We start from the raw sequence: 22,488 nt of genomic DNA, 5'->3' as shown, positions 1-22,488 counted from the left end.
GCAGGGGCTGAGGCTGTTCACGGGGGGAAATGGGAGAGAAAGCTGCTTAGAAGGAGGGTGGTGGGGAGGACGCTGGGAGGCAAGAGCCACCCAACCTACCCCAACTCTGGTAGGCTGGTGTTGACTAGGTCAGAGCCTGCACCACAGATCCTGCCCACAGGAGGGAAGCATGTGTGGGATTCCAGCATTGGGGGGGGGGGCGCTCCACACCAAGACCACCTATGGCTCCAGCATGAGCCTCAAAGGCACCTACCCTGCCACTTCCCTGTGTGCCCCCAGATTCCACATCAGTTCTGCCCCCACATCTGCCTATCCTCCAGTCCCCAGGATTAATTGTGCCCTACATCAATTCTCCTCTCCCCCAGATCTGCCATCTCCCTGTCCCTCCAACCCCCAACCTTAGTCCTGCCCTCTCCTCCCAGTCTCCAAAGTGCAACCGACCCTGGTGAGTGCCCTCAGCTGGCCCAGGGGGCAACACTTTCCTCAGCTCAGTTGAGGAACACCTTATAGACTCTAGGACTGGAAGGGACCTCGAGAAGTCATCGAGTCCATTCCCCTGCCCTCATGGCAGGACCAAATACTGTCTAGACCATCCCTGATAGACATTTATCTAACCTACTCTTAAATATCTCCAGAGATGGAGATTCCACAACCTCCCTAGGCAATTTATTCCAGTGTTTAACTACCTGACAGTTAGGACTTTTCCTGATGTCACCTAATCCCCTTGCTGCAGTTTAAGCCCATTGCTTCTTGCTCTACTTTAGGACTAAGTGAACAAGTTTTTCCCTCCTCCTGATGACACACCTTTAATGACGAAACTGACAGTCCCCCTGTCTTCTTTTTTCCACTAATAAAACATTCTTTCAGCCTTCTTCATAGGATCATTTTCAAGACCCTTTAATCAATTCTTGTTGCTCTTCATCTCGACGCTCTCCAGTTTTCCCACATTTTCTTTGAATGTGGTCCTCAGAACGATGACCCATACATCGCAGTGAGGCCTAATAGCAGAGAGGTTAGAGCGGAAGAAGACTTCCTCGTGTTCGTTACACACAACCCCCCCTGGTGTGTTGTAATTGCACTCCCAGAATCACGTTTGCTTTTTGTGCAACAGTATCACCCGTTGACTCATATTACTCTGTGGTCCACTATGACCGATCTCTCGCTACGTCTTCGCCAGCACAAACTCTACCCATTCAATTGATGGTGAAAACTGAATTGTTCCACCTCAAGCAGCTCTGCATTCTGTCTTTATTCGATTGACCGGTTTAACCTAACATTTCCTCCAATTTGTCCAGACATTTGACACACATTTTGACCCTGTCCTCCATGAAGCAGTGTTGCAGTCCCCAGTTTGGTATCGTCTGCCGACATTAAAGCGTACTATTCTAATGCAACATCTAAGTCGTTGAATGAAATATGAACACGCAGCTGGTCCAAAAAGATAGTCACATTAAAGAGAGAGCCAAGGAAGGTAGGCCACATGTCAGTGAGGAGGGAGAAACGTAACAGGAAACTTGGAAATGCAGAAGATGCTTAATGACTTATGTTCAGTCTTCATGAGAAGTCTGAAGAATGTCTAAACACAGTGAATGCTATGAAGCGGGTAGTGTTAGAAGATAAAAAAAAAAGAGCAAGTTAAAAATCACTAGAAAGTTAGATACTGCCAAGTCACCAGCTAGAATACCTCAATTAAGGAGTTAATAGAGGAGGTATCTGAGCTCACTATTAGTCTTTGGAAAGTCACAGGAGATGGAGAGATCCAAGAAGAACTGCAAAAGGCAAACTATAGTGCCATACTATAAAGGGAAATAAAAACAACCCCAGGAAACTACAGACCAGTTAGTTTAATCTCTGTGCCACGGAAGTATATATGGAGCAGTAATAAAGAAATCAATTGCAAAACGTTGGTAAGGTGCGTAAGGTGATAGGAATACCCCAGCAATGGATTTGTTAAATGAAAAATAATGTCAAACCAATCTGACACTTTTCTTTGATAGGATAGACGAGCCGTGGATGTGGAGAAGCGGTGATGTGGTATACTCGACTGTAAGCGTATTTGATACGGTCCTCAACATGATATCCTTATCGATACACTAGGCAAATACAATCTAGATCGGGCCTATATAAAGGCGGGGGGCATACACTGCTGGATAACCGACTCGAGAGAGTAGTTATTAATGGCTCCCAATCCTGCTGGAAAGGTATAACAAGTGGGGTTCCGCAGGGGTCTGTTTTGGGACCAGCTCTGTTCAATATCTTCATCCACGACTTAGATGTTGCCATAGAAAGTACCTTAAAGCTGAACAGGGCTCATAGCCGAGGCTTGAACCCTAAGGCTCCCAACCTACGCTCTGGGAGGGAAGAGCTGTCTTCACCCCACCCCCGGGGCAGGCCAAACCCATGAGCATAATCCCCAAATTGACACCAATTCATTCTGTGGGGCACCCTCCATTGGCAGCACAACTGGCTGGCTGTGATGCTCTGGCACGTGAGCCCATGTCTCCACCTTAGTCATGAGTCACTTGCTTAGCATGGCAGCACTGCAGGGGATTGGAATAGCAACATGCCAGCTGCACCCTCCAACCCATGTAAGGGCAGCTGGAAGCCAGCATACAGCCATCTTCAGGCACCTTCACGCTATCGACTGAGGCTGCCTGGTTGGGTCCCAAACTCTGAAGCAGGCTCAGCAAATCCCCCGTCCCGCTGCTGCATTCACGGTACAGACTTCCCAAAGTTGTTTGCCCTACCACCCATCGCTGCATGAGTTTCCCTGTGACCTTAGCAGATCAGTTTGATGCAGGTTTGGGGAAGGGGATGGGCATGGGGACGATGGAGCCCAGTACCGTAGATACAGGTCCCCTCCCTAGGCCCAGCTGGCCCCGTCTCTGGCCCCTTGTATGTGACAACACTCAAATGTATCATGGTGATTCTGGCCCCCGTTGCAGGTGTTCTCAGCCCCATCTGACCATGCCCTATTCTGCTCCCAAATTCCCATCAAGTCTGCCCCTTTCCCTCCACCTCTGCTCCTCTTCCAGCTCTTGGTGCTCTTTACCCCCACCACCGCCACCTTCCCGGGCTGGGTGTTGCAGGGAGGCAAGGGAAGGACCAGAGGAACGAGCCTGTCCCCACTGCTCACAAGCGGGGCAGAACTCCACTGGCAGCAGCTACGATTGGCTGCTCTTCCCTAGGAGGTAGGGAATTGGGAAAAGCAGCCAATCAGAGGAGACTGAATTGCCAGCCTGCATCACGTGACTGGCATAGACATTGCAAGAGCTGACAGCACTGCATCCGTGTTGTATTTTGCAAAGGCCAGTTGCTGGTGTGAGATGCACATGGGCCCTGCAGCGCTTGAAATGATTCATTGCTTGCTCCAGTTTCCAACAGAAAAATCTTTACAGATGCTACAGTGCAGGTCACTTCTCAGGGTCTAGTGCAGGGATAGGCAAACTATGGCCCGCAGGCCGGATCTGGCCTGCGAGCTGTTTTAAGCCAGCCCGCGAGCTGCACCATATGGCTCAGCCCAGCTCTAGCGCCCTGGCCAGGACACTGGGGCGAGGGCCACCCTACATGGCTCCCAGAAGCCACGGCATGGCCCCGCTATGGCTCCTACGTGCTCCAATGGGAGCTGCAGGGGTGGTGCCTGCAGATGGGCACCACACAGAGGGGCCTGGCTGCACCGCCATACAGAAGCCAGAAAGGGACATGCCACTGCTTCCGGGAGCCACTTGAGGTAAGCGCCACCCAGAGCTTACACCCCAAGCCTCTCCCCATGCCCCAACCCCCTGCCACAGTCCTGATCCCCCTCCTGCCCTCCGAATCCCTCGATCCTAGCCTGGAGCCCCTCCTGCACCCCAAACCTCTCATCTTCATCCCCAGCCTGCACCGCCATCCAGAACCTGCACTGCTTCCCGCACCCCTGCCCCAGCCCTGATCCCCCTTCCACCCTCTGAAACCATCAGTCCCAGCCCAGAGCACCCTCCTGCACCCCAAACCTCTCATCCCCAGCCCCATCCCAGAGCCTTCACCACCAGACAGAACCTGCATTGCTTCCTGCACCCCTGCCCAGCCCTAATCCCCCCCTGCCCTCAGAACCCCTCGGTCCCAGCCCAGAGCACCGTCCTACACCCCAAACGCCTCATCCCCAGCCCTATCCCAGAGCCTGCACCCCCTCCCACACCCCAACCCCAATTTTGTGAGCATTCATGGCCCGCCATACAATTTCTATTCCCCGATGTGGCCCTTGGGCCAAAAAGTTTGCCCACCTCTGGTCTAGTGACAGCTTCACAGCATCACCTGCAAGTCAAAACGTAGTTCCCATTGCAAGCGGATCCAGCACTGCCACCTCGCATGGTTTTATCTCTGGCTATGTAATAATTGGTGTTTTGCTTAAATCCCCAGTTGCTGGAATCATGAGAGTCTCAGTTTCATTTTTTTCCAAAATAAAGATTCTAGCCCGCTTGGTTGCAGAGAATAGCGTTATAATCATGCAGCAAGTGCACCATAAAGGGTTGAAAACCAGAAGGCAATTTTAAAAACCCAGTTAGTATTGGGTGCTTTAGGGGGGCCTGACTCATGATATTTGGATGGTTTGGGTTTGCAGTACTATAAAACCCACCTGACAATAATAAATCTCTTCTGAGAAATAAACCCTCAAAAGCAAAGAGATTCTGAGCTAAAAGTCTCTGTAGCCTCAGGAACTTGGGCCTAGTGAAGGAAGCATGATACACGTCTGGAGATCCTGCATCTGTGCATTCTTCTCCCATTCACTCCCCTACCAATGCCCTGCCCAGTCCTGGGACAAGCCAAGCCTCCTCTAACTGAGGATACACAAGCTTTGGCCAGAGGGAGTCACTCACCACTCCCTGCACTTCCCTTCCTCAGCATTCAGCCAGGTTTGCATAAACTCGAGTGACTTGTGCTGGATGCAGCAAGCCTGAATGACCGTCGGGGGCTGGGTATGTGATTGATGGGGACTCTGTATTCATTTCTACCTCCCTGTGCATCATGAAGAGGGCTGTTTATCTCACTCTATCCCTACAAGGGCCAGGAATTTAAGGGGTCACCAATCCATCTTGTGGCTCCCTCTAGCCATTGAAAGGGACATTAGTTCCCTCCAGCAAAGTCAATGGAGAGGGAAACCACCAGATGGGAGTGGAGAAGTATTTTATGGGGCCAGAGCCCTGTGAGATCTGGTAGATCCTCTGTAGGTTCGAATAATCATCCAAGCTCTGAATCTCCTGGGATTCTTCCACTACTGGAGTTATATGGAATCTGGTTTTGAAGAAGGGAGTTCGGATGCCAGTTTTACATGTTGTGTGCCTGCACTGACACTGGAATTTGCATGGCTTTTTATATTAGTCCCCTTGATGCCTCCGGTCAGAAGAGTATGTATGTAAACGGTTATGATACAAGCGGTCTTACCTGCTAACACACCCATTATGCCCTCACTCCCAGTGCCCCAACCACTGGGTTAGAATTTTTCCATTTACTTTGCAGGCCCTTACCAAAGACCGGTGCAGTATGAATTGCAGGGAAGTGCAAGATGCAAAGGCACTAGCCAGAGTTACAGTAAAACCAGCCACATCTCAATGCATTTATCAAAGCCCTCCAGTTCCAAGGTAGGGGAAACACATAAATATCAAGCGAAGACAGTTAATCCATATCCCAGAGCACATAAAACTTACCAAAAAGCTAAGTGCAGCTCCATTGCCTTTTGCCAGACCTTGTTTATATGTTGTGTCCATTAGCAAACATTTCATCTTTCACTTCCGCTCTGTGTCCTCAAAGCTGTGAGCTGACATACAGAACTCAACCGCCAGATTTCCTCATGGTGACTGGTTAATTAAAGAGAAAAAAAAAAAAAAAAAAAACCCGAGGCGCTTTATGTGGAAAGGGCTGCTGCATTTCTTTGCAATTTCTCTGGTCCGCCTTGATGTGTCATCAGCCTTTGATCATTTCTACTGGGCATAGGTTCCAATCATTTCCTTCTCTTGCTCTCAAGTACTGCCTCATAGCATTTGATGCTGGGGTGTGTTTTATATTGTGAAGGGTTCAAATTACTTAAAGCCCCCTTTTCCCTTTCTTGTCTAGGTCACCATGCGTCCTGGGGGTCACAGCCCAAATAATAAAAAATCAGCTAGTGGCTAACAACACCCAAAACCCACACCTAACACTCCCTCAGTGCTAACTCCCAGCCTCACCCAAAATCCACCTCCCACTCACTCATCACACATTCAGAATCAAACAGGTGCAAAGGGTTGTAGTTTATGGGTGCAAATTGTTGTGGGCTCTGACCACAAAGAGTTGTGGAAGTGGGATAATCAGCTCACTAAACAGAGACCAGGTTTAGAGTCACTGGAGAGGAGAGTCTGAGAGCTCCCATATTAGGAGGAGAAGCTACTTTAAATTACTACCAGCCGTGCCCTGAGAGGGGCGAGGCCTATGGCAGAACTGAGCGCTGAATGGTGGGGTAGAACTCTGAGTTGTAGCAACAGCCCTGGAATAAAAGAAAGAGGATGTAAAGAGGCAGGGAAAGTAGGTCGGTAGAGAGTGAGTGTGGAAGTGGCCTTGTTCGGTTTCCATTGTCGCGGCACAAAGGAGGTGTATTAAGAGCATTTTGACTATTCATTTAATTGTGTTGCAGCTGTTTATTAAAGTGACCACAGTTTGCTTCAGATACGCTCCATTTAAAACACAGGTGTGAGAGGTAGTGTTTAAAACCAAGGGAAAGCTTCAAAAAGCCATGTCGTCCCAGCTTGGAGAGAAGTTCTGATTTGGTATTTCAATCCAGCAAGGAGGAACAATTGAAATAATTGTGTGTGCATGCCCCCACAGACATACCTAGCCACATGCATGTGCCCCTACCTGCACACCCTCCCACACATGCATATACATGTGGCCCACATGCCAGCATACACCTCCCCCATACATAAACCCATTCACAGGTGTGTTCCCCCATACACACTGCCCCACCCCACACTCTCCTAGCCAGTGGTCAAAGAGGGGAGCTTTTGAGTTTTGCAGCAGGTTGGTTAAGACTCCAGGGTCTAGTAAGGAGCTGCTTCTTTGCAGAGATAAAAGGACTTTAAAAATCTCCCTCATATTTATAACACTTTAATTGACTCATGACTATCCCTTACCTCTTTTGTGCTTTTCCATTTGACAAAGACTGCAGTTGTCCTCCAGCTATATATATATATATATACACACACACACACACACACACACGCTTTGGATAGAGCAGAAGGCAAAAACTGCTGGGCTCAGGTGTGGTTTATGTTCTTGTTTCTGCCCCCATTAACCTTCATCACAGGGCAAAGGCCTTGACCAGCCCTGTTGATGTCTTATTTGCATTCATTATTGTCCACATCTGAAAACTATAGTAATTAGAGGTGGAAGAGGCTTATTACATCCCACCTAGCCCACCCCCTGGAGACAGGGTGGGAAGTTGGGGTGTCCCTTACTCACCAGGGTTCTGTGCAGCCTAGTTTAGACATTCTAAGCATTGGGGCTCCCCCATCTTCTTCACTTGAGAGATGATCCCTCAGTCCATGGAGTTTATCCTGATCTATCCATTTCATCCCACTACTCCTAAATATAATATAATATATATATTATATATATAATATATTTTGAGGATTGTAGTGTAGTGGTACAACCCTCAATATATTTCCCCTTCCCTTACCCTTCCTCCAAGATTTACACCGTACTCCAGCTGACAGGGTACTCCAAGACACTCCAAACTCTGTATATTTTGAATCCAGCTCCAGATGTCCTTGTTGATTTCCATCTCTGTAGTGAGACCAAAGAAAGCCCCAGCTCCAGAAACTCCTGCAAGCCACAAGGGGGTGTCTAGATCCAGCTCTCAACATTTGCAGGGTTTTGTCATCTGCTGGTGGAATGCTTGGTCCTGGGATGGAGATTGAGGCCCAGAGCCCCTAACCTATGGAAGTGAGACACTTAAATACCTCTGAGGATCTGGGACTGAGCCCTTAAGATCCACTCCTGCAATGCTCTTTCCATTCGTCTCTCACTGTAGGTTTAGGGAACTGGTTCATCGTTCCAGATGTGGTTGCAGGTGGTGGGGGCTGAGAGGGGGCCCTGACCACAGTGCACATGCCAAGAGCCAGTCTCTGCTGTGAATCCCCCATATCAGTAAAGCCAGTGGGCTGATGGGGGATTCACACAGCTGAAACAGAGAGCAGAACATTGCCCAACATCTGGAGAGTAGAAAAAGTGCTGATTTGGTTGTACCATTTATCTCAGCTTTGCTGGCTCACTCTTTAATTTGACAACTGCTGCAGCGACACCCGGACTGAAATAGAGAGAAATCCATTTGAAAATCTCTTCCTGGAAAGAGTCCTGTCTTACTGCAGTGAGTAGTAACCATTCATGCTCCCCTTGCCCTCCAGCATTACTCGCCTGCAGAGAACCAGGCTAAAAGCAAAGGAAATCAGTACTAAGGCCTCTCAGCTGTTCCCACTCAGCTCTTTCCTATGGCCAGAGCTATGCCGGCTATTTCCTGTTTTAATCCCAAGGGAGAAATACATTTAAGGCAGCTTTTTCCAGACGTGGCACTGAGACATTCTGAGGTTTAAGCAGAAGTCGCCACTAAAATTGTTTGCTACTATTTAGGACGTCTAGGAGAGCTGGACAGATAATGAATCACAAGAGATGGGTGGGGTGGCAGTTGGTAGGCAGATTGCCTGCTATGGTGTAGCCATGCATATGTGTGTGTGTGTGTGTGTGTGCAATGTATGCACTAAATCTTGAGCCTTGCTCTTGGTTGGGACTGACACGCTGGCCAAGGCCATAGGCATTAGCTAAGAACTGACAAACTCATAGCTGGAAACCAAACCTGGTCACCTCCCGGTTAGTTTTGTTCAAAATAAGCGTTAGTCTTCTGAGAACATATTTAGACTCTATGAACTGCATGTAAATCGCTGCGTGCATTAATCTCATTTGTCATGTCTGTATTCCACGCTATCAAAAATACACTGATTTTGATTTATAACTTTGAAAATGTTTGCACTGCACTTGTGAACCCAGACATGGGAACTGTCCTCTTCTCCCCCCTCTTCAGAAAACAAAAGCTTTGTTAATTGCTCCATCCACCCATGGAGAAGTACGTGCAGAAGACCTTGTTTTATTGATTTGAATGCCAGAAGAGGGACGTAAAAATAGCTGACATGAAGATTTTTCATCTCTATGCTGTCTGAACTCTCACAGGGCCTGAGATATTGAACTAAGGCAGAGATCCCCAGGGGTTACCTGTGGATCCACCTTGAAAGACATTTTGAATTGACAGGTTACCATGTCTCTGTCATCTTCAGGAACCTTAGATGGTAACTCATTTGTGTGTGTGTTTGCTAGTTTTAACCTGTAAAAAAACTCATTTCTTTTTCCTAGTTAGTAACCCTTTAGATAGTTTATTAGAGGATTGGCTACAGGTGGTGTCTTTGGTGTAAGATCTAGGGTACCAGTTGATCTGGGTGAGTGACTGGTCGCCTGGGACTGGAAGCAATCTGAATATTTAGTGATTTTTGGTGTAAGTGACCATTTGTCACTAAGTCCAGCGTGCCTAGGTGGCAAGACGTACTGGAGGGTCTAAGGGGACTGTTTGTGATTCCCTGGTAAGACTGTTATGTGAACTCCTGGAGCACTTGACTGGCTTGGTGAAATCTAATTACAGAACATCCCACCAGTTTGGGGGGTCTGCCCTGTTTTTGACATTCTGCCCTGAGGTAGACACTCAAGGTTGTGAACTACTCCAGACAGGTAACAGGCGCTTCTAAGCAACCTCATAAAACAAATATACAATAACCAAACTAACAAGTCACCCTCCTCATTTTCAAGTCACAGAAACAAAACAAATCTGCATAGAAAATTTCTTTATTAATAATGGTGGAAAAGGGAGGCAAGAAAAAAAATTGAAAACAGGAATTTTCTTGTTTAAAAAATGAGTGGAATGTTGGCATAAAACTTAAAAGTTAACTTCTGATCATTAGATTTCTCTTTCTCCCCCCTCCATTACCTAGTATCTTTAGGCAAGCTGTTATGGTTGTGTTTGGGTTTTGTTTTTTTTTTTAATGGAAACCCTGAGTAAAATATATTTCTGTGAGTCATATTAACATCTTTTCTGGAACAGTTAATCAGTGGATATAAGAAGCTCACTCTTTTTAATCTATAATAATTATTATACACTGCTACAAAATATGGAGGCCAAAGAAAACAACTGTAAAACTATCAGTTGTGGAAGTCTACAAAGACCTGCAGGTTCCCTCTCATAGTCCTTTGAAGATCAGGATGTTTGAAAAAAATATCACAGAAGGTCATAAATATCGGTAAAGCCTTTACGATGCTAGACGAAAAGTCTGAGGTTATGTTTGAAAACAAGATTCTTCACACTAGATGGAATTACATGGTCCAGCTGCCCATTATATGAAGCACCCTCCTCTTTTCAGACTAGTCGAGAGGGCGAGGTCCGAAAATCCCATGTAGTGTCGCTCGTTACACACACACACACAATTTCCTTTCCACACAAATTCCTCCATGGAATAGTATAAAAATGAATTAGAAAAATAACATTTGCAAGAAAGCCAGCAACAGTTTATTTTACAGAGAACAAAGAATTGCCTGGAAATTCTTCCGGAACTACATGTTGACCCTAATGGATAAAGGCCCTAGATTTCCCATCAAGTAGAGTTCAAATCCATAGATGCTCACACAGTTTTTATTCAGGCAACACTCGCATTGCTTTCCCCTAGATACCTGGGTAAGGAGCCACAGGATTTGCACCATATAAATGACTGGTCATACCATTTTTAATTAAAGGCCACTATTCGAGACAGGCTTAAGCCCCAACATTTCATTCCAGCTCTGTCACTCACCCTGAAAGCTAGGTCATGGATTCTGATCAAGGCCACCTCTAACCACTACATATGTACTTACTGTAAGTGAGAGCTACTAAGCAATTACACAGTAACTGAATGGTCTGTTAATGTAAAACACACTGTACTAAAGCGAATATGTTTTGATATTAGAGCTGGGCACCATGGCTGGTATAATGACAGGGGTATCTATCATGCCCACTTAATGGAAAAATAGCCCGTCGCGTGTTGAATCAATTTCCAAATCAATTAACATGGTGAGCTGATGAATAGAGATTGTCCATTGCTTTAGCGCTGTTTAGGAACGAAGGTCCTTTTTTCTAGCGCCTGAGTTCCTGTGTTAGACACCTGCAGCACCGATATCGGGAGCCGCTAGAACAGACACATCTTGATTCTCATCTTCAGGGGTTTGCATGACGGGATCGGCAGCCCCTGGGCATTCTTTGAGCTCTTCCGGCAATGACTCATTGGCCTGTTGCACATGCTGAACTTCCTCAGTGGAGGGAGGTTCTTCTCCTTTGGCCTCCATTTCTGCTGCACAACTTGGAGCTGGCGTCTCTTTTGCTGGTTCAGCTTTCTCCTGGGGAGCCGCCTCTTCTTTAGAAACACACTCAGCTGTTTGTTTGTCGTCCTCCACTTTGGTTCCTTCCTCCTGTTCTTTTGGGGGCTTATCCTCTATTTTGGTCTCATCTCCATTTGCCATGGAGACCTTGGCTGGGGATTTCAAGTTCTGGGCAGCAGCCAATATATCAGCTTGCAGCTGTTTGGATGAGTCCATGGGCTCCTCCGTGTGTGTCTCGGGAGCCTTTTCAGGAACTTCACTGAAAGCTTTGGCACCCCCCGAACGATCATTCTGGTCCACATACTTCTTCTTAGGAAAGGAAGATGGGTAATAGGCAGAGGCCTTGTGTTTCTGCCGGACGATGGCAGCTGCACATACAATGAAGAGCAGCACAAAAACTAAGGACCCTACCACAATGATTAGCAGCATGTACTCTTTAAAGAAGTTCACAATCCTATCGAAGATGTTGATTGAAGTCGAGGTGCCATTGACAGAGTTCACAGCAATAGTCCCGGATGTAGGATTCACTCCCAAATTCACACTAGCAGAGGGGAGGATGGAGGCACCCAGATTGTCTCCACTCCCACTATGATCATCCAGGACAGTCGCCTGGTTGAGTGTTGATCGCGTGGTGCACAGAGGTGCCATGAGCATAAGGAGCAAACAGACCGTAGCTGGAGCAGCCATTTCCCAGACAGGACTCTGCCACGAACAGAAAGAAAACAGGGACAAGTTAGTATCTGTCCTGGGCAAAGTTCTGATGCATCATCTGAGATGCCTGGGAGTTGTGCCAATGGACAATGGACAATGACAATGAGTTGTGGTATGGTGTGTGCTTTTGGGTAAAGAAATGACAGGTGTGACCTGGCAGGTGGCTTCACTTTCCATGCCCTTGATTTTGCGGTTTGTGTCAGGTACATTGCTTGTGAAACAACCCTGACTGCTTCTCAATGACCGTTCAGGTGTATTCATTTCCTACGTTTATTTTAATGCTTTAAGTGGGGGTGGTTAGTTTGCAGGAGGGGCGCAGAAGGTCCATCTCTCTGCTGTTTTATGTAGCTAGAGTATGGTGGGGTTTTATTTTGGGACATGGGTCTTTAAGAGATAGTGGTCACCAGTAAAATAGGAGGGCTTTCAAGTAGAAATTTCAGCCACAGCCCAATTTCAGAGACTTTCTATTAACCAAACGAAACCCTGCCCAAAAAACTCAAAGGACACAAAACTAACCCAGAGTGAAATTTCACATTGATTGGCCTCAGGCTTTTGGAGTGAAACAGAAATTTATGCTCCACTGTCAACCCACATTAAGACGTAATTTTAACAATGGAATGGTTATCAGGTCCCTCTATAATAAATGATAGAGAAAGGGTGAGAAAAGGAGGTCTCAGGACATTATTGCTTTAAACATCAGCCAGAGCTTTAGGAAATGGTGCTGCAGAGAAGCCAGAGGAAGCAGCTGCACTTTCTTGAGCTGTCTTTCTTAGCTGGACTTTGCGATCAGTGCCCTGGCCCTCCACACCTGCCTATCCTGAGTGTAATTTTCATGATCTTGCAGAGCGCACATGGCTACTGTTGATATTTCAGCAAAGCCCCTGCCCATGCCCTCCGCACTGCTAGCTACATCACAAGCTTTTTATTATTCAAGTTGCATAGATGTACTGCCTGTAGGAAATCGCCAATGATAAAGAGCAAATACTGCGTATGACAGACACCAAAGCACAGTCGTGGCAATGGGACACCTACCCCTTGCCAGAGCCAAGTTCAGATCTTGAGCCCAGTCCCTATGGTGGATCATCACGGGCTAGGAGCACTGTGGAGGCAGCACACTGAATGCTGAGGAAGATGCAGGGAGCAGTGAGTGACTCCCTCTGACCAAAGCTTGTGTATCCTCAGTTTGGGAAGGGGAGAAGAATGTGAGGACCTCCCCCCGACCCCGTACATGTGCATCTCCACACAATCAGATGCAGGTGGATGTGCATCCAAAATCTCTTTCACAACAAGCTGCAAATCCTCTACTCCGTTTTGCTTCCTTTTTTCATACGGAGGATGATTGGGGCCAATTTTCAGGAGCGCCACTCCAATTTGTACCTCCAAGAAAGCAGGGCTGGGCTTCAGCCCATTGACCAAGCTGTCTGGAACCTCCCCAGACAATGTTACCGGCACCCACTGACTAGCAATGACATTCAGCCAGTGGAAATGAGTGACCATCAGAAGATGTACCACCACCACCACCAAGCCCAAGGAATCTCGCAAAGAAGACCACCACAGGATCGTTAACTCAGTCCCGTGTGCCTGGCGTTTTCTAACCATGTGGCCCTCTGCTAGGATGAAGCCTCCCAGCCTACCAGTAAACAGGCTGCACAGTTTAAGCAGTGGTTTGACGCAAGACCTCCAAACACACTGTATCCTGCTTCCTGGACGAGGCCCCTGTTCTGGAGGTTACAACCCCTGGAACTCCCAGTGACCTGACTTTGCTTGTACCGGGCTGTTTCTCAAACCCACTTTTAATGAGGGAAACGGCTGTATGGCTGGGAGGCTGATGCTGTGCAAATCTCACTAGACCCTGGGAAGCTCTGTGCGTTCTAGCAGCTATAAAGATATTTCTGGTGGAAACCAGACCTGGCAATAAATTACTTTAAGTGCCATGGGCCTGGGCATGTCTCACAGCAGAAAGTGCATTTGCAAAAGATAACCCACAAGCACACCCTAGGAAACTGACACATAATTCCTGCTTGCTTATTTTTATGGGGAAGAAGCTGTATGCTGCACTCCCCTGTCGATTACAGCTCTTCCCGGCCATGCGCTGCAAACTTCTTTACCAGGGGGAAGCTAGGAGGCCAGGCTCTTTAAATAGCAGTGTGTGTGGTGCGTTTGCAGCTTGAGGGACTCTGAGGGGTCCCTGGGCCCTGAAAGGCTCGGGCCCTGGGAGAGCGGTCTGTGGCCAGGCACTGGATGGGTTGCAAGCCTGCCACACTGCACCATGTGGATGTGGGTCTGGGTGGGAGGGGCCCCAGTGCACACCTGCACAGCGATGATTTTAGCCAGGGGCCCCTTTAACTAATCCCTCAACAGTCGGTGGCAGCAGGCAACGCCCTTCCAGGTACAGCCCCTTGCTGGCAGGCCTTGATAAGAGGTGTCTCGACCTCCAGGTTGCTAGGCTAAAGTATGCTTGACTGGTTGCTCTTGCCACATAATTGGGCAGAACATGTGGCTGGTTATAACACCAGCGGATGGCACCAAAAGACTGGATTTATCACTCACTCTAGAGGTCTTAAAGTCGTCTGGAAAAAGTGGGGGAGTATCTTAATCCAGGAGCAGCAGTGCACCCTGCAGCGACCCAGCTCAATATAAAACACCTTTTCTATTGCCACGTCTGCAACCCCTTAGGGATTCCACTCTCCTCTCCCACAACACACACACACACACAGCACCGCCACCCCACCCTGCCGTAGGACTCTCTCGGGACAACTTTTAGTAACAACATCTGAGTCACAACGTGCACCTTACATTATCACATTCAAAGCAGACACAGCAGCTACCAAGCAACCCCTTTTAAATATTTTATGGTATTGCTTTCTTTCCAAAATAACGAAAGCATGTTGATTATTTTAGGCACTGAGTTACTTGCCAAGTTTCATTTCTTAAAGAAAAAACAGCCCGAACTTTGATTTCATTTTTGTGATGGCAAAGAAGCATTGTAAAGTGCAACATTCCACCAGTTTTTCGCTGACGTACTTTAAAAACAGATGAAATGATTTTTCCCCTTCGTGTTATTTATAAATGCACGGCTGGGGTGGGAGTGCTGCGCGCCAAGATCCTGGCGCAAGCAAAATTAGTTTGGCTGATTAATAAATTCCTGAAACCTGAGGTTGACAATGGAAACTTTGAACAGACTTAACTACAGAAGGGCAAACGTGCAGCTTCACTGATCCATCCCACACTTTGTTTACTAATTGTTAGAGCCACGTGTGTAGCTGGAACAATGGTGCAATGATCAGCAGCCTCATGCATGGTTAGAAACAGATTCACACAATGATTGAACTCCCCTTGGACATGATTGCTGGGAATAGTCCCAGGATGTTACCACTCGGAGAACATCCACGGCAAGTTTCTGCTACACTGCCCCTCATCCCTTGGATGGAGAGACCACAACATTTGTAGCTCATTCAAGTTTGCAAGCCCAGAAGTCAGACAGCACCTACCCATGTGCTAAGGTTCATACCTATTCAGGAGAGCACTTGAATACCTGCTTAACTTTAACATGCACTTAAGTGAAGTCCCATTGAATTCAACTGTGCTGCACTGAATAGGGATGTTTTCCTGAATGGGGCCACTAGGAGCTAACCAGCTCACTTCACATATTCTATCATTTATTACATTTTACATAAATGAGTATGAAAAACACATTTCAGCTCTATGGCTGGGAGAAACTGAGTCAGGGGCTTTTGGGGCTAAGAGCTCACATTTCCGGAAGCGCTTGCTGAATTGCTGCCTGAGCGACCTCTTGCATGCTGATGGAGAGCCAGAGCCCAGTCCGGAATAGTTCTGGGTTTGAAGCGTGGCTTTCTGTGAGTTTGGAAAGCACGAGAAGAGCAACAAAAGAAACAGAGAAAAAAACCACAGCAGTAATTTTAAGTGGAGTGTAACGTGGGTGCTGGAAGATGTGAGCTGCACATATGAGCGCGGTCAGCTTCAGAGAACTCACTGTTGGAAGAGAGATCACAGACAGCTCCCTCCTCTGCCAAAACTCCAGGCCACGGGAAGAGAGGAGAAGAAACTCTCCATTCTATCAGGGTCAGAAATGGGACTTCAGGCACCTCCTCCCAGTCTAAAATCTGTCCAGATGGCCCTTTTCAGATAGGTTGCTTTGGGGTAGCACTGCTGCCCCAGCCAATGCCAAGTGTTCTGCACTGCAAGGGTTGTGATTTCCTATTAGATCGTTACTGAAATCTGGGGGTGATTTGTTCCATCTGGGCATGCCAGGCTTCAAACCTGGGAATGGAACTGGTAGAAGCAATTCTGCCCGCAGCTCCTTGCAAGATTATTCACACCGCTCATGGGACAGGTGGTTTGCTTTAATAAAAACCCAGTGGAGCTTCACCCATTCTTTGAGTTGATCCACATTAAAGGACAGGGACAATTTACACAAAGGTTTCCCCCTCCCCACACTCAATCCCTTTCCTAAATTAGCAGGCTTTGCAGGGCTAGGAGAGATTCTCATGCATTTAGGATTGCCCAGATCTCCAGAGCACCATGGTCAGCACAACTCAGGCTGGTACCTAAGAGAGACAAAGAGATGTTTGCAGGCTCCCCGCTACCAGCTCCACAACCAAGATCCTCCCAATGACCAACACTTCAGATTAGCACCTACTGGGCCAGGAGAATGTACCCAGACACCCCTACAATGCCTCGATTGCCACAATCCTCGCTATGAACAGCATTTCAGACAGCCCTGGAGAAACAAACTGCCAGCAGGACCACTTAACATATATTACAGCTATTGATCCAGTGGAGGACAAGAGAGTAACATTTGCCAGGTGCCTATGAGAGCAGTGACTTTTGCGGTCTTGACCCTGTGTGCCTTGAACAGAGGCATTACAGGAGGACCTGGCATGTTCAGCAAACAAAGGCTGCCAGTGCCTCACAGTCTTCATCAGGAATGATGTAACACAAGAGGTAAGATGCACTTACATTTGTCTAGAGGAAATGATGCTGTGCTCAGCAGAAAAGGACGTTACACACGACCTCGGGCAGTGCTTTGTACAAGTGATGTTTCCCTGTGGGCACGGGGGTATATTAGAGCGATAACAAAGACCGTTTCCCAGCTTCATTGCTGACTTGCTGCCCTGTAGAATCTCTGCATTACACCAGTAGAAGTGGTGCAGCAGGGATGGGATGGCGTAGGGTATTGGTAACAGGGTACAGGGAGTAACCGAATGCCGCTGCATCTGCCGGCCCTTAGCCCAGCCTGTGTGAAGTGAGTTGTGGGTCTCAGTTCCATTACCAGAGTGACGAGTGCAAACGGCCTTTTCGTTGGTAAATCAGTGCAGGAGGTAAAAAGCGCCACCACAAGCTGCTGGAGCCTTGTCTACACCACACCGATCCCGGGTGCGAGCTCTCCCTGGCTAATAGTGCAGGAGCTGATCTGGCAGCACCATTCAGTTCTCCCAGTCACCTGCTGCTGTTGAGGGATTAGCCCCGTCGTGCTAGAGACGAGGTTAGCCTCGGGGGTTTCCTGCCCTGCCAGCAAACCCAAATTTCCCTGCAATCACCAAGACAGATATTTGGGCTCACCAGGCGATGCGCAGTGGTGCTTAGTGAGCAGGGTTACATGTGCATTACCCTGCAGGAGGCAGGAACAGCTCTCGAGGTGTGTGGGGTGTGACCTCAGATCTCCATGCTGTTCTGCCAAAGCTGTTTCATGGCCTGACGCTGCTGCAGGTCATCACAACCAACAGCATTTCCCCTTTTGCCCACTCCCAAATTGCATGGGGGTCACTGCACCCTGCCAGTTCACATGGGAGGCTCTGGGATGGCAGGACCAGTGTAATCCCCCCCACATTCCCCAGGCAACCAGCTTTAACTCCCAACAGGAAAGACACTCCGGCTGCGGCGAGCAGTTTCTTGCTCTCCAAGCAGCATGGGCTGCAAGCCACCAAGGGATGATCAGTGACATGATAGACCAGAATGGACACCTGCAGCTTCCCTCAGGCAAACCACACAGGGAAGGGGTATTTCTCCCAGACGGGGAGCGCACTCCGCCCCAATCTCACCTCTCCCATAGGCAGCAGGGAATTCTAAAACCATCCAGATCCCAGATAGCTAAATGCTCACATGTATTGGCCCAAGGACTGGCGCACACAGTTCCTCACGCCCTATAAGTAGCTACACCGACTCAGCTAGCTGATTAACTTAGGGAGGGGTTTCCCCTCCATTGTTACTGCTCCTGTGTGTTATCCTCCCCCATTCTCTTTGCTGGGATGGATTTAACCTGGGATCAGTGTAACCTAGACAGAGCTATGCAAGCAGACGCTCCAATCCACACCTCAGCCCTGCTGTGTTGTCACTCCCCCGACCACCCAGATCTGCGTAGTCCACATGTGGTCAGGCAGGATGTAACCTAACATCCTCACAGCTGAGTCAGCCCTCAGCCAACATCTCACCCAGCTCTCACCACTGACCCGCTCCTAAAAGAGAAGCGATCACATGCCTGAACTCACCTGCATTGATCACTAGCTGGCTCAGTGAAAGAGCTCAGAGGAAGGATGCCTCCGGGGTTAGGCTGCTGGCCCAAGGCTCAGGAGATGAGGGTTCATTTCCCAGCTCTTGTGCCATCTTAGGCCACTCTCTGCCTCAGTTTCCCCATCTGTAAAATGAAGCTAGTGTCCTCCCTCACAGGGGTGTTATGAGGATAAAGATCTTGAGGTGCCAGAAAAGTAGCTAAAGAACGAACAGCCTCGCTCTCGGTTAGTTCTGCCATTAATGGTTCTATTTTTCCCTCTCTGCATGCGATGAGCTACAAAGAGCAGTCGCCCGGCCACCCTGGTGCGTGTCCACGTTCTGTAGATGGGCAGCAGCAGATTTCCCTGCCTTCCTTGCCCCAGCAGTCAGCCCGCAGGGAAACCCAGGACCCAGCTGCACTCCATTCCCAGTGTGCCCGTCCCCAGTTTCAGTGCTCCCCACCCCATCCTATAGCCTTCGTTTAAAAAAAAAAAAAAAAAAAAAGCTGATTTTAAACAAAAGAAAACATATTTTGAAAAAAATTAGAAGAAAACAACAGAAGCTGCACTTTAAAAAAAAAAATCCCACAGTAACTCTCCCCGAAATCCGGTTCCCATTCAAACACAGAAGAAAAGACCAGCGTCTCTCCTCTCCCATCTTTGCAAAGAGGCTTTGCAGCCAGCAAGGAGGAAAGGAGCACGTGTTTCTGTGGTCACCCAGGTGGATGCTTGAGACCAGCTCAAGCTGCAAACTTTGAATCCAGATAGGGTGACCAGACAGCAAATGTGAAAAATCGGGACAGGGAGTGGGGGGTAACAGGAGCCTATATAAGAAAACGACCCAAAAATCGGAACTGTCCCTATAAAAATCGGGACATCTGGTCACCCTAAATCCAGATGCCAACTTCTCCAAAGTCAGTCAGGGAGCCAGGGTTTTGTTCTGAAGGCCAGAGTCATGGCAACTAGCAAAACAAGCAGCTGCTCTCAGGGGCGCTAGGGTCCTTCTAACCTGCTATAACTGGCCTTTTATGTATTTATTAAATTAAATTTCTTTATTTTGTGAATACTTTTCCCATTTGGTCGCCTTGTCCTCCAGCCCCACCTTCTTCTCCTGGATCCAGGTGCTGCGCTGCGACCCTCAACTACAGAGCAAAAAAAGCCCCGAGCAGGGACCAGCAGGAGAAACGAGGAGGCTAATGATGATTCCCATTCAGCCTTTGTTCACATGGCTTTATAAAGCACTGAGAAAAGTGGAGTTAAGGAATTTGACGTGGGCCCAGATCAACATGATGAAACCACCCACACCTTAAATTCAGAGGGAGCTTCACAGCTGGAGCTAAACTTCGCAAAGATAAGGGATAATATACTCCAGGAGCCACAGGCCAACATCCTGCAGTCGTTATTCGGGCAAAACTCCCAGTGACTTCACCAGGAGTCTGCGCAGTGTTGGAGCCACATTCATCTCACAGGCAGTTTTTGCGGCAGCAGATCAATAGCCCTGAATGGCTTCACTACCACTTGGATTACACCGTAAGCTCCGTTTGGAGTGAAGTTTTCCTCCACCCGTGTTATTTAGTTCAGTGCCGGACTCCCCTCCAAAGGGGTCGTTGGCGAGAAGGCTGCACAGCAGTAGACTGTGACTTTTCTGACCTCCTGGCTGCAACATAACTAAGAAGCCATCTAGTAGCCCTGAGCTACGAAGGGAGCAGCGGCAGGTTTCAGCCACTGAAGCTTAATGCAAACAGAAGGCCGAGCCCCGCGTCTCTTCCCCCCGCCTTTAAAATGGCACCCGACTCTGTTCAATGCTTTGCAACGTGCAGCCTGGGCAAAAAGAGAACAGGGGGAAAGCTGCACATTTTCACTCTCTTCCCCTGCCACCCAAAAACCTGCCTGCACCCAGATTGCTCCCTGCTAGGTAGGTCGTCCTTTCCAGCCATCGCATTTCTCAGCACATGCTGCTTGGGCCATGTTCCTTTGACCACAAGAAAATACAGAGACATGGAGCGCTGAGCACCCACTGCCTGGGCAGCCCATTGCCCAGCCAAGCGCCAGATCTCCCCCAGCCCTCTCAGCACATTGTCCCCAAACTCTTGTCCAGTCACACCCCAAACTCCTCCCCAGTACCCTAACGTAGCCCCCACATTTCTCCCTGAGCCCCCAGCACACTCCTCTCCCCCTGAACAGCTGCTTCGATCCACAGCAGGGATTTTTAATTGTAAAGCAAAGGAAGCAAATCGAACGCAATTTTCCTCTGCTTGGCAACCCCCCAAGCCCACTGAGTTATGCTCCCTTCATGCAAATGCACGTCCGGCCTCTCACACGCGCACCCCGCTTTGCCCAGGCAAGCTCAGTCTGCTCGCTTCAGTGGCACTTGCAAGTTCTCAAGGATCCAGAGCTAAGCATCTGGCTCCCTTTGTCTCTCTGGTATTCTGCAAGCAACTCCAAGATGAAATCTTTGCACCAGGCTGAACTCTTATTCCAAACAGAACTCTGCCAGCCTGCCTGTCTAGTTGAGCACACTCAGCTTGGTTCACAAATGAGCATGAAATCCTAACATCAACACACTGGGGGAAATGTATATACACATCCCTATGGCAAAGAAAAACAGTCAAACCAGCCCAGAACTGTGCTGCAGTAAACGCTGCAGTGAGGAGTTCAAAAAAGGAAAAGAGAAGGTTGCTGGGGCGGGGGGATCCAATGCAATTTTGTTTGTAGATTAAATATTGCAAAGCAAAGTGAAGGATCTGAAAGAGGGAGGAGTTGCATGTACTTACCAGCTGCAGGTTAGATAGAGGCTACAGTCTCCCAGAACCCTCCTGCCAGGGGGGTCTGTCTGCAGAGCTTGAAAGAATGTAAAAGCAAAGGGGAAAAGTTTGCTTGTCCTGCACTCCTTGCCCAGTTTCTTCTGGCTCCTTGGGACGGTGTCTATCTGAGCCCAGCCTGGAGCCCTCCTCCTCTGCAGCCTTGAGCTCACTGACTAGGATCGCTGCGGAGCAGCTTGTTTTCATTAAGGCTGGTTTCATGTGGGGACAAGGGAGGGAGAGAAGAGGGGGCAGGGAGACCCTCAGTGTCTCCCCCGCCTGCTGGCAGCTCCCTCCAAGCTTGGGAAGCCCTGAGCTTTCACTCCCACATCTGCAAAAGAAGTGGGGGGGGGGGGCAGGCAGAGGCAAGGAGCTTGTTCTTTACTTGAGATCTGTCAAAGGCAAAGCCTGAGCCCCATCAAAGCTGCAGCCCCAGACAAAAGCAATCTGGGAAAAGTTTTGTCTTTAATTCCTTCCAGCAAATCTCTCTCGCCCGTAGTGCCCCTTCATTAACCACCAGGACAGAACAGGAATCAAACACCCTTTCACAGCACCACTATTGAACTGATCTGGGAGCCTCCAGGGGCGATGATGGGGGCCTGTGGGGGGGCTAACGAAGGCTTTATTACTTACCATGATGGAAAGCGTTGGGGCGGGGGAGGATAAAACCTTGGCTTGGCATGCCCGGCCATCCCTCCCAGCTGTTCTTCACCTTGTCCAAGTGGGCGAATTGGCCAGGATACAAGCAGCGGAAGGCTATGGATTTTCTGACATACTCCTAAGAAAGCCAAGTGCATTAGGAGAGCTGCCCATGGGTCCCCTAGCTGCCAGGAGAGCTCAGCGACCAGGAACGTGCCCAGCATGATGGTCTCATGTGATCCCTTGCAGCTGGACATTTCTGAGCCCCCACTGTCAGGACAGGGCTCCTCATACAGTATTAGTCTATCTCCCCAGTCCCCAAAGCATATGTAGAAGCGCCTCTGGGACCAGTCCCCTCTGCAGGCCAACACTCTGCA

General features: G+C 48.6%; 1 protein-coding gene across 2 annotated transcripts; it reads right to left on the bottom strand.

Moving 5' to 3' along the window:
- Window positions 1-9,873: 9,873 nt before the first annotated feature.
- On the bottom strand, window positions 9,874-21,724 carry TMEM119 (transmembrane protein 119). Of its 2 annotated transcripts, none has more exons than XM_032805420.2 (2): window positions 21,446-21,724; window positions 9,874-12,153 (listed from the first exon to the last, which is right to left on the bottom strand). In XM_032805420.2, the coding sequence occupies exon 2, from the start codon at window positions 12,136-12,138 to the stop codon at window positions 11,230-11,232; it is 909 nt and encodes a 302-aa protein (XP_032661311.1). In that variant the 5' UTR covers window positions 12,139-12,153; window positions 21,446-21,724; the 3' UTR covers window positions 9,874-11,229. The 2 variants fall into 2 exon arrangements, with proteins under 2 accessions (XP_032661311.1, XP_032661312.1); XM_032805421.2 differs by lacking the exon at window positions 21,446-21,724 and adding an exon at window positions 15,915-15,974.
- Between the last annotated feature and the right edge of the window lie 764 nt (window positions 21,725-22,488).

This window comes from Chelonoidis abingdonii, chromosome 22 (genome assembly GCF_003597395.2).
Source record: "Chelonoidis abingdonii isolate Lonesome George chromosome 22, CheloAbing_2.0, whole genome shotgun sequence".
Taxonomy (NCBI): Eukaryota; Metazoa; Chordata; order Testudines; family Testudinidae; genus Chelonoidis; species Chelonoidis abingdonii.
This window is presented reverse-complemented; position numbering and strand designations above follow the sequence as displayed.